At 46.2% G+C, this 12,184-nt stretch overlaps 1 protein-coding gene across 1 annotated transcript in view; it reads right to left on the bottom strand.

Moving 5' to 3' along the window:
* The window catches only part of URB1 (URB1 ribosome biogenesis homolog), a 56,708-nt gene extending 55,958 nt beyond the window's left edge, over window positions 1–750 (bottom strand). The window contains 2 exon segments of the mRNA XM_050896027.1: window positions 119–258; window positions 621–750. Of these exon segments, the coding sequence (XP_050751984.1) occupies window positions 119–258; window positions 621–750 (270 nt within the window).
* Between the last annotated feature and the right edge of the window lie 11,434 nt (window positions 751–12,184).

Below are 12,184 nucleotides of genomic sequence, written 5' to 3'. Positions count from 1 at the left end.
ACCCCCCATACCAAATTATCAGAGTTATTCACGCTGCAAAGCATTTATTTGGCGGTTCCTCTCCCAGTCAGGACGCACGCTGCCAGTCATTAAACTATAAAACCCACGGCCAACTTACTTCACTTTCGGGCTTCCTTTCTCCGTCGAGAAGTTTGAATATTTCAGCACACTCCATGGAAATTTTTACGTATCCCTCCACGACATCGTATATTTCAGGTGATGGCAGCGTCTTTGCAACGGAGACGAAGGTCTCCAGACCTGCAATGCGAGAGTTTCACCCGAGGAGCCAAGGCCTCGCGTGTGACACGCTACGAGCCGCCCCCCAGGGCCCGGACACGCCGGCCCTGCCGCCCGGGCTCTGCGGCGGGCCCACGCCGTACGGGAGCAGCACGTGCCCACGGTATAGTAACAGCAATCATCATCACCATCCTCGTCATCCCCACGACGTCGCTCTGGAGACAGGAGACGTCTCCGGGCTCCCCGGGCAGCCGCTCCAGCCCCTGCTGCGCCGGCGGAGCACGCCTTTACCTCACGATCGCACCGCCCCACCGGGCACGGGCAGAGACAGGCATCGCCCGGCCCGCCGGCCGCCCCCCGCCCAGCCCGTCCCGGCCCCTCACCCTTCCCGGCGGTGGCGGGGTCCCGCAGCAGCGCCTTGAAGCGGGCGCCGTTGAACTCCTCCTCCTCGCAACGAGCTCGCTTGGCCGCCGGCGGGCCGGCCGCGGGCACGCCGCGGCGCTTCACTGCCATGGCGCTGCCGCCGCCCCGCGAGGGCCGACCCGGAAGCGGCCGTAGCGGCGGCGCCGCGCCCCGGCAGGAAGCGGCGGCGGCAACGGCCTCCTCCCCGCCGCGGTACCGCTGTCAGCGACGGGGGGCGGTGGTGCGCCCGGCCCGGGGAATGGGCCTGGGCCCGGGCCCTGAGCGAGGGCGGCCGGCTGGGAGCAGCGGAGCCGTGCCTCTCCCGCCGTGAGGAGCCGAGGCCCGGCTACAGCATGGAAGGGCGGCCTTTCCAGCCCCCGCCCGCCCCGGGCCGATCTCTCTCCGTGAGATTTCCCAGCCTTGCTGCACTTCGCGCCACTGCCCCAGCTGCCTTGCGGCTCGTACACCGCCCACTGCCCAGCAGCGCTGCCCCGCGGCCTCCCCCCGCCTCCCCTTCGGAGCTCTCCTGGTGGGAAATGGCCCCGCTCCGAAATCCACCCTCCGCTGGCACGGGGGATAGTTTTGCGAGGCAGCCGCGGGCATTTGGCCCCTCGTTTCTGCTGATGGACCTGTCCCTGTCACGCGTTTCAGTTGGCACTTCCTTGCACAAAACTGCCCTGTGCGTGGGGTTATTGCTTGTCAGACAGCCGCCTTCCCACTGGGCGTTCAGTCCCCGAGGCGAAAAGCAAAGGCACTTCATACGCGTGCGTGCGTGCGTAAAAGCATGAACTACGCTTTGCGTATTGTGGGTATGCATTTGGTTGTCAGAGCAATCAGGGCCCAAGTTGACAGAAACAGTTATCACACCTGTTCTTTCCTCCCACTTCTCTCTCAGGATGCTTTGGTTGCCTCATTTGAAGTGCAGCCACACAGTCCCAACTGGTACCACTGAGGGGTGAAAGCTTCTGGAGTAGGGGAACTTCGAAAGCAGATCTCCAGCACCCTGCAATGGTCTCTCATCCGTCGCTGCTCGCAAGGCCAAGCAGGTTTTTGTCTCCACTGGCATTAAGAGTTTCACAGGACTGCAGTCCCATGCAGTCCTGAACCAAGGAGACACAAACTTTGGAATAGAAGAGGAAAGCACAGGGTGCCAGGAAGCAGGGAGAGGAGAGAACTTCTTCAGATACTAGGGAAAAGGTAAAATGATTGTCATTTGCAAAAGCAATAGTCATAAACTGCCTTCCAATTAACAGGCCGTGTTTCCATTACATTTTTAAATGTCTGGTTAAAACGTCTTATATAAACACTAACAATTATAAACAAATAATGAGACACTGTACAAGGGTACTGGTCACCTGTCAGCCTGTGAAACACATTACTCAAGGTGGCCAAATACATTGTTCTCTAGACTTAAATTGAAACCAGAGGATTTGCTTTCAGCAAGAGTTATTCCAGGAGAAGCACAGCCATAAGGAGGAATGGAAAAAGTCTTGTTCCAATAAACTGTTAGATATTAAACACCAACAGTTGAAACAGTAGTGGAAGATAAAGGAGATTGCTGTATTATGTCAGTAAGAGAAAATTAAAATCAAATTAGAGATCTATCCAAAATGGATTCTTTTTCCTATTTACGAGTAATAAATAAAAGCAACATTAATATTTTTCTGCTTTTCCTGACATGAGTTTTTGTTAAAACTGTTTTCTTAACAAAATACTGTTAAAAAAAAGTGATCCAGAAGAGGGCAACATTAACAGCCATTCTAAGATTTAGGATGGACAAATGCTTTAACGTTGATGGAAGATGCTGCAATATTTTGAGAAAGGTGGTGGAGTAAAATAAAAGAAGGTGAAGTTAGAAGGCACAGAAGGGTAAAATAGGAGTACATGAGACTGGGGAAAAAAGGAAACGTGAAAATATGAATTGCTAGATACTAGGTACAAGGGCTTTTTTAAAGTAACTTAGAAGAACAAGGCTAAAAAGCATGTTAATGCTGCTAGTTACATCATACTCCAAACTCTGCTAATCATTCATGATATTTCCAGAAATACTTAAATTTTAACTCAGTAGATTTCAACAGTTTTTCTGCTTGTTTTGATGGCAGTTTCATTGGGAATTCACCATAGTATAGCAAATTCTATGCAAAGGCACAGACTGTTCAATTCTTCCATAAAATGTTATTGATGGGTTGTTCTGGATGATGGGAATCCTTTGTTTCAACCTTACAGTTTTCTTGAAAATTAATTGAAGGTATGCAGATATACAAATACATTTGCAATTCTAGAAATTGGGGGGCACATAATATGGAAAGTAAGTAACATTCTCAAGAGGGAGTTGTTTTGGATTTGAAGGCATGAAAAAGAAGGCTAGAGCTAGTAGAACTCAAAAAAAAAAAAAGATTTAACACAGCTTTTAAAAGGCTCAAAGCACCCATACTGCTATCTTCCAGGTAAAAGTCATAGTTGTCAAACTTACAAGCCTCATCACTATCATCACACCATATTTCATATACTATCTAGTATAAAAATATTACTGCAAAATGCTAGTGAAAATTATTTTAATGTCAACTTTAAATTCAATTATTCTCTCCCCTTGCTGCCTGAGTAGCTGTCATAGGCTTTAATGAGGATGGTGAGGAAGACTGTTAGTTTCGCTTCAAGCCATATTACTTCCATGTTCTTGCCATAGTGGACTTTGAAGCCTATCTCCTTTTCTTTCTCTATTATATCTATGACAATTTTCCTCCCCCAAGTCTGTTTTTTGGCAAGCTCCATTCATGGAGGCCCAACCAAAGAATGAGACATCAAGCTCAGACAAAGTTAATCTGCTCTGTTGTGCCTACATGTTTAACAGATGTAAGCAGTGAAGGAGTCAAGTATTAATTTCTGAGCTGCCCAGTTTTCAGTAAATTGAAATATACTTCTGTGATTCTTGCCAGATGAACATATAATCATATCCAAGATACACATTGCCCCTTTGGCATTTGCAAGGCTGAAAAGTAATTCCCAGTCCCTTGCATGAACCTTAGCTCTCGCCCTTGTTCAACGAACAGTTCCAGATACAAAACTGATTGAGCCAAGTGACCCTTTCCTGCATCAGCCATTATCCGATCTCTGAAGCCTTTACTGGCTTGAATAGTATCTAAAGTAACAAGCCCCAGCCCTGCAGTCCTGCCTAATTTGCCTTTGTCTCCCAAACCTGGACATTATTCCTCGCTCTAGGATCCTCACTCATGCAATCCTGAAGACAAAATCTGTTTTGGCAGATTAGGCCACTTCTTACCTGTCCTGGTTTCGGCTGGGACAGGGTTAACTCTCTTCTTAATAGCTGGTACAGTGCTGGGTTTTGGATTTAGTGTGAGAATAAAGTTGATAACATGCTGATGTTACTAAGTAGTGCTTATCTTAAGCCAAGGACTTTTCAGTTTCCCATGCTCTGCCAGCAAGCAGGTGTGCAAGAAGCTGGGAGGGAGCAGAGCCGGGGCAGCTGACCTGAACCAGCCAAAGGCATATTCCATACCATGGAGCGTCATGCCCAGTATATAAACCGGGGGGAGTTGGCCAGGAGGGGCGGATCGCGGCTCTGGCATCAGTCAGCGGGTGGTGAGCAATTGCATTGTGCATCACTGTTTTTGGGGGTTTTTTTTCCTTTTTTTTTCCCTTTTTTTTTGTTATATTCCTTTTCATTACTATTATTATTATATTTCATTATTATTATTGTTAGTATTATATTTTACTTTAGTTATTAAGCTGTTCTTATCTCAACCCACGAGTTCTACCTTCTTTCCCAGTTCTCCTCCCCATCCCACTGGGAGCGGGGGGTGGGGGAGCGAGGGAGCGGCTGCATAGTGCTTGGCTGCTGACTGGGGTTAAACCATGACATTACCCAATAGCTTCATCAAGGTCTATCTTCTGATTTCAGCCAGAAACACTCCTGTCCTGCTCGCCCAGCCCCTATCTCTAGCCTTTAGCTATAGCTCAGCAATACTTGCTATGCCAGCCCTCAAGCTGAAGTCTGTTGATAAGAATTTACATCATTCCCTAACCATGCCCTGGTGACTCTTAGCAAACTCAGCCTGATCTCCTGGCCTGCAACCTCACACTACAGATAAGTGACTATCCCGATGAGTAGGGCTGCTGATAGACCCGTACCTAGACAGAACTATACAGCCCATGCTAATCCCAGACCAGAGTTGACCTTTAAAACCACTGATGTTTGGTTTAGTGGAGCCCCTGCCAGTTACAGTACCATTGCACCACTACTGCTCTCGGTGGTGGTATCACTTAATGGCCATACATGATCTGTGATCCCCTACTCCACACTAACTTTGTTCCAGAGCATGTAGGAAATGCAGTAGTTTCTTATCATAAATTTTTCATTTGATGTATAAATTAATTATAGAAAGCATTCAGAAGGACTGAATTTCATGAAAAATTACATCTTTAAAGCTGCTGTTCTCAATGTTCTTTCATGGTTTACAGAATTGTTTCACAGAAAAGTTTCCTTCAGTTTTTCCCAAAATTTCAGGTTCCTGTGTGAGATACAGCTGTTTATCAGATCTTTCTGCTTTCCAGCCTTTGACACCTGAGACATGGGATCACAGAGGAAAAGAGGGTAGATGCTGCCAAGAGATGGGCTAAGTGTCAGGACCGCTTCCTCAACACAGCCTCGCAAGAAGGGAATATTCCCAGCACAGCCCAACACTATCACTTCTTTGCCATCACATGTCCAAATGCCCTCTGCCCCATACTCCCACCATCCTCGTTCTGATCAGCCCAGTGCCAGCTCACACACTTGGAGATACAGACATTGCAGAGCTTGAATTCCAGACGTTTAGAAACAAGGGGTCCGGGGGATGCGCAAGAATGGTGTATGGACTCAGGAGCTGAGTGGGTAGGCTGGGCTGAGGCAATAACCCTAGCGAAAATGCCCTGCAATGCCAATGCCTCTCTGGCATAAGCAGTTACGGCAATTTAGTAAAACCACAACTTTTTTTGCTCTTGATGCTGAAAAACAAAATCACCCCTCCTCCTCCTCCAGTGTCTTAGTTATTTCAGCTGGAGCAGCACTTCTCTGAATAGCTAAAAGAGTGCATTTTAAAACGTGACTAATGACAGTTTATCTTCCCTGCCATTACACTAGAGCCCTATCGATATCAAAGGACCTAACTCGCCTGCGGCGTCAGCAGTACGAATGTGCATTAGCACCAGGGTTTTGAGCCAGAGCACAGTATGAGTCGGGAATCAGGCTGCTTGCCCAGATGCTGAAGATGGATGGAAAGATCAGAAAAGAAGGGAAGAGGACAGAAGAGTGGAAAGGTCAGTGAGCAGGCTGGGAAGAGCTAGAGGAGGTATAAGCTGAAAGCAGCTATGGGTATCTACTTGCGATAAGCTGAATAAACCCTTTAGAATAGGACCTTTGGCAGTATGGGATAGTTACATCCAGAGGGGGAAAAAGGGTATCTTCCATGCATACTGAAATCCTTCCCACCTTCTATACATGGAATAATCTTCAACCATCATCAAGCCTGAGTTAGTTTAACGTAGTCACTGAGCATCTCTTCAGAATTTACCATGGAACCCTTACGGTCCTGGGAGGAAAAGCAAGCACTTAGAAACAATACAATATTATTTTCAAATTTCGTTATTTGCTTCTAATTTTGGGGTGCTCAGGTTGAATTTGTGTGAGGTCTAGATCTCAAAACTATTAACTCTCACTGATTAGATATTGATATGGGCTACTCTTTTCTGAAACATGACTAGTTTTGCATGCCTTTGCATACCTAACTTGAGAGACCTTGAGGCCTGATTTTCCAAGGCTTTTGGAAAAGCCACCGCTTTTTCAGTGCTTTGACATTGATTCTGTGGCTTTAAAAAGCTGCTGTCTTCAATTTCAAGTACACAAAATCATTAGTCATTTTGGAAAATCTTAGCCTAAATACATATTAAAGCAGAAACAGTGACAACAACCAGCCAAAAGGCAGGCTCATAAACCCATAATAAGGCACTTTCGCAAGTAAACAGGCCGATTTCCAAGACTGTGGTCCACCCAGCAGCTCTGTCCTAATGTCCTTCCTAAACTGAGAGGCAAGATGCATAGTCTTTTCCAGTCCATCTTTGAAGATTCATGTCAGGAACTGACCAGGGATGACTTATGTTCTTTAAGAGGGCAAGAACAACAAAGCCAGGACCTTTTTCTTGGTGTGTTTGTTCTTCCTCCACCTTAGGTCTTTTTTTCTCTTGTTTCCAGCAGTAAGCTCGGTAAGATGGGGCATGCCTCTTTCTTCATGTCTATACAAGTGCCCAGGTGTACTGCTAGAAAAAATAATCTGTATACAGGAGAGGTGCCAGTAAGATTGGCAGCATTCAGGAGGATGAGGAGCGGTGACCTTTCTGCTGCATGTGGTGAGGCAGCTGGAATGAGATTTCATTCAGATGGAATGAAACATGAGGAGATTGGTTTTACAGACTTCATGTGTTACATCTTACTTCCTTTTTGTGAAGTGGTCAGGGTCTCTTATGACGTTATGATTAGTTGGGCCAAGAGCTGACTATACAGGAAGCAGCTTATGACCACAAAACTCAAAACTTGTTAGCTAACTTTGCTCTCTCTGAAGTGAGTAAAAAAATGGCAGAAAATAGCAAATATTGCCCCTCCTTCTAAACCTGCTGGGTGAAGTACTGTACTCTGTATTAATTCAAACTTATGTGCATGAGAATGTTTCCTAACTATGGCTTGCAGAATTGGTCCTCTCAAGTTCAAATTACTGCACACTTGAAGATCTTGTTAGAACTTAAAATCTGTACCACTCCGTGAGAACTTACAGCATCCAAAACACATTTAGAATTGAAAAAATACAAGAGAGGCTTCTCTACCACTATTTTCATTCTTGTATCCATAGAAATAGAGGTTGAATCGGGAAAAATGTGCTATGTTATTTTAAATAATCGCCATATAGTGATTACTGTAAAGCATGTGCTTTGTTTTAACCAGTCTGACACTTATTTCCATAGAAACAGAGAGAGGATAGCAGCCCACTTGTTTGAACGGTCTTGTAGATTTCATCTGTGTCAGAATGCAGGAATATAAAGCATTTAAAAATGTGGGAAAAGCCTGGAGTTTTGTACTTAGATTTTTTTTTTCCACTTCCCAAAAGCCAAAGAGAACATTAATGAACTTCTTGGAAACTTTATTCTGGGAGAAGAGAACGAAAATAACATATATCACCTCCCAATAAATTTATTGGGTAGAAAAGAGGAAGAAAAAGCAGTAGGAGGTATAGTGGAGAGATATATGTGAAAAAGTATTTCTGAGATTATATATTTCTGGTAATTTTTGTTACTGTGCTATAGATCTTGTTGTGATTTTTTTACTAATAGAAAATTTTAGGCCATGTAACTCAACTGTCTTCTATTATTTCCCATTGTTTGTTTATTTCCTAATTGACAGCACTAATTTTATTTGAATTTCCATACACTAAGCCATGATATGAGTTTCAAATTGGCAGTTTGGCTGAAGTTCAGGGAAAAATGAATAATATGGAGAAAAAAGAAATTAAGAGCTCAGATTTTGGCTTTGCTTTTGCAAAGCTTCCATGCAACAACACAGTTCCTGCATTTTTGACACTCTGAAATGATTTCTTTTCTCCCCAAGTTCAAAAGAGAGAAACTGTTTGAAGCAGACATGATATCTAGCCTGGATTCTAACTTACAGGCTTTCATTTTTTCTTTGGGAAAGAAATGAATCTCACTCCTGTTGCTCATGAGGAAAGGCCAAGGCTGAGAGATTCTGTAATTCTACATGCTGAACATGTCTGGATTAGTTATATTGTCTTCCAACTACTGAGCATTGCCAGCTTGCAGAAGCTGCTTTCAAGTCCATGGCAAAGAAACCCATTCTGCGCATCAGGATAAGTAATACTTTCTGCCTCCCTACCTTATGTTTTACACTGCTGCCTGTAACTATTTAAGCACTACCCATAGCAGGGAATAGCAGGGATTGCAAAGAACATTGCAGATTTTAGGTTATTGTTGAATAGCAAAGTATCCCCCATTCAGGGGAAAAAAAAAAAAGGAAAAAATATTGTCAATGCCATTTTACTGAAAGCATGTCTTCAGTTCCTGTCGGCTGCAATGTCCATAAGTTGCTTTCCTCCATAAGAAGGCTTCCCTAAAAGATACCTACACGTAGGAGCACCCAGCTGCCTCTTGTGTTGTTATTCAGCCCTCACTGCCTCACCTCCCTGGAGGTTACCTACAATATTTTGAACCCATCCCAGTTCAGTCATTCCACTTGAAAACTGCCTTTGCCTTTGGGTTATACCTGCACAGTGCCAAAAGCATACCAGGCTCGTTCCTGCACCGCTGGATGGTCTTTCTCTTACAGCACCACAGGGCTAGAAAAGGCAACGTTATCTCATTGGAAAGAGAAGGTTCACAAGTTCCCATTAGGCAAACAGCCCTGCAGGATCTTCTGATTCAAAGCCTTTCAAACATGAGTACAGGCTATTTCTCCATGATTTTTGATGTTTTATATATTCTTCTGCATTGATTGTGCACTTGACACAGATGCATTGTCTACTCAGAGTCACACACAGCAGACTGAGTTGCCATCATTGACATCTATGTTCCAGCGGTTAGTGAGCAATTCAGAGAGGAGGAGGTGACACACCTCCTGTTAGAGCTATAGCAGGTGGCCTGAATGTGAGATATCTGTATCTCTCCATTGACTGTATAGGGAGTGAGGGTCTGGCATCCTGAAGCCATAGATCATCTGACTGCACTTACCTGAAGCTATGGCAGGTATGTAGTGTCGTGGTTTAACCCCAGTCAGCAGCTAAGCACCACGCAGCCGCTCCCTCACTCCCCCCCTCCCCGCTCCCAGTGGGATGGGGAGGAGAATCGGGAAAAAAAGTAAAACTCGTGGGTTGAGATAAGAACAGTTTAATAACTAAAGTAAAATATAATACTAACAATAACAATAATGAAATATAATAATAATAATAATAGTAGTAGTAATGAAAAGGAATATAACAAAAAAAGGAAGAAGGAAAAAAAAGAAAAAAAACCCCAGTGATGCACAGTGCAGTTGCTCACCACCTGCTGACAGATGCCTGAGCAGCGATCCGCCCCTCCTGGCCAACTCCCCCCAGTTTATATACTGGGCATGATGTTCTATGGTATGGAATACCCCTTTGGCTAGTTCGGCTCAGCTGCCCTGGCTCTGCTCCCTCCCAGCTTCTTGCACACCTGCTTGCTGGCAGAGCATGGGAAACTGAAAAAATCCTTGACTTAAGATAAGCGCTACTTAGCAACAACTAAAACATCAGCGTGTTATCAACAGTATTCTCACACTAAATCCAAAACACAGCACTGTACCAGCTACTAAGAAGAGAGTTAACTCTGTCCCAGCCGAAACCAGGACAGTAGTTATGGTAGACATGGCAGGTATGAAGTTAGGGTAAACAAGTAAGTTCACCATAGTAATCTAAACACCTTTCTAGAAGATCTGAGTATGACCCCCAAATGCTTTCTTTTATGGAAGGGTAAAAATCTGTGCTACTTATAACATTCCCCTGGCATTCATCTCTGCCTTCAGTGGAAATGACCTGTGACAGCAAGTGCAGGAAGTGTCAGATTAAATTACCAGGTATGGCAAGATCAAGGGAAAAAATCAGAGGAGTAGGCAAAAATCAGAGGAGTAGGCAGGAGAATCCCACAAGTCTCCTTCCAGTACCACAGTCGGAAGGCACAGGGTAACTGGTTCAGTTCAGAGGCAAACACTGTCCTTATCTGAAGCAGCCAGAAGGAAGAGCTTCACACACCTGGCAGAGCTACTGTTCTCTCTTCCCATCCGTGTTTGCAGTTGCAGATGCTTCAGAGCTACTCCATTTTATCCTGTTATTTCGGCATCTTTGATCCCATTTATCTGAGTTCAGTAAAACTTGATGGAATGTCCCTGACCTCAGGCAGGTTCATGTGAAACCTGGTTTGCTCTTATCTGCCCAAGACTAAGGAAGCATGACTATAATGTATGCATTATCCAGTTGTTGTTCTGTGTGTGAAGAGGGAGAGGGTGAGGAGAGAAAGTGGATTCAGATTCAAACATGAAGTTCAAGCTGGTCAAAGTTCAGTGTAACCTCCAGAAAGAGGTGCCAAAGTTTGGAAATTCAAATCTGGATGCGATCCAACTTCAGTTGGAGCAGGAGGAGAGGAACGGATTTAACAGAATTAGTTTGGTTCCATCATCTCTCACCTACTCACTCGTGTTTTTTTCAGGAGAAAGGAGAGCCGTGTGAACATGCATGCCAGGATGTAAACAGCTAGATGTTCTTGCCTACCCACTTTATACCCAAGCACAACCCCAGGGCAGAAGATGCTTTCATGCCCTGTTTCCAGTGTTGCTTCCAGGCTCTTTCCCGAGGGCAACTCTTACAGGAACTAGGAAATGAGTGTCCTGATTTATTCTCTTTAGTCCCTCATACCTTAAAAGGAGCTCCAAATTATATTTGAAGGTGGCTTAGCAGGTTGTAACAACAATTTGTTTGAACTTCCGACTGGTTTACTTTTCAGTCTTACAAAAGATTTCAGGGAGCAACCTGAACTCTCTCGAAGTAACTTCAAGATGTTTTCTCACTTGCAATGAAAGCTTTAAGCAAGCCTACATGCTTCAAACTCAGCTATGCTGAACTACATGAGTCTTAAAGCTAACGGCTGCGATAAGGTGTTGTCAGGCTACAACATGAGGAGAGGAAACGGAGAAAGGGTAAGTTTCTTTTGCAGCATGGAAGAGTCAGGGCCATTTCCTAACACAGCTGTTTGCCCACTGAAATCCCTCATCCAGAGATCCTGCCAGGCATAGCTGTCAGCTGGGTTTCCCTCAGAGACCTGTGAGCCAATGTATAAGGACCGGAGCCGGGCGGGAGCAGTGGACTTGGCAGTGTCTGGCATGCGGGGCAGGGAGGTCTGCAGGAAGGAAAGCAGGGAAGTTGCGCTGCGGGGGACAGGGAGTGATGGGGGGCACCTTGCACCTGTCTTGGGAAAAATACAAGCAGGGAAATGTTGTCACATGAGTCGGGGGGTGTGTGTGCAAGTCCGTGACAGTCCTCCAACCATTGCCAAGCAGGAATGAAGGGGAAAAATAAGTTAAAAATAAAGCCCTTCGCACGGGGTGTGAAGGCGAAATCATGCCTCTTAGCCAAGAGGGAGGTGCCGGGACCTCGAACTGCCCGGAGAGGGGTGGAGAGAGCCGGGGGAGGGCGGGCGAGGTGCAGCCGGGTCTGAGTCAGCCCGGCCCGCACGATGTGCGTTGAGGGCAGTGCCAGGCACGGCGCCGCCGAGAAGCCTCTGCCCTTCCCCACCGCCCTTGCGGGCTCCCCCGCGGCGGCGGCGGCGGCGACGGGCCTCCCGGGACCCCCTCCCGCCGCGGCGGGGGGGCGGCTGCGCTGCGGCCTCGGGCAGGGCTGCTCCGCCCTCCTCCTCTCCCGCGCCCCGCCGCCCGCGCGGTCCCGGGGCAGCCGGCGCTGCCCCGCGGCGGAGGGCGCCCGGC

The sequence above is a fragment of the Gymnogyps californianus genome, chromosome 1 (assembly GCF_018139145.2).
Source record: "Gymnogyps californianus isolate 813 chromosome 1, ASM1813914v2, whole genome shotgun sequence".
In the NCBI taxonomy this organism is placed as follows: Eukaryota; Metazoa; Chordata; class Aves; order Accipitriformes; family Cathartidae; genus Gymnogyps; species Gymnogyps californianus.
Note: the sequence above shows the minus strand (reverse complement) of the source record. Positions and strands in the feature narration are given on the sequence as shown.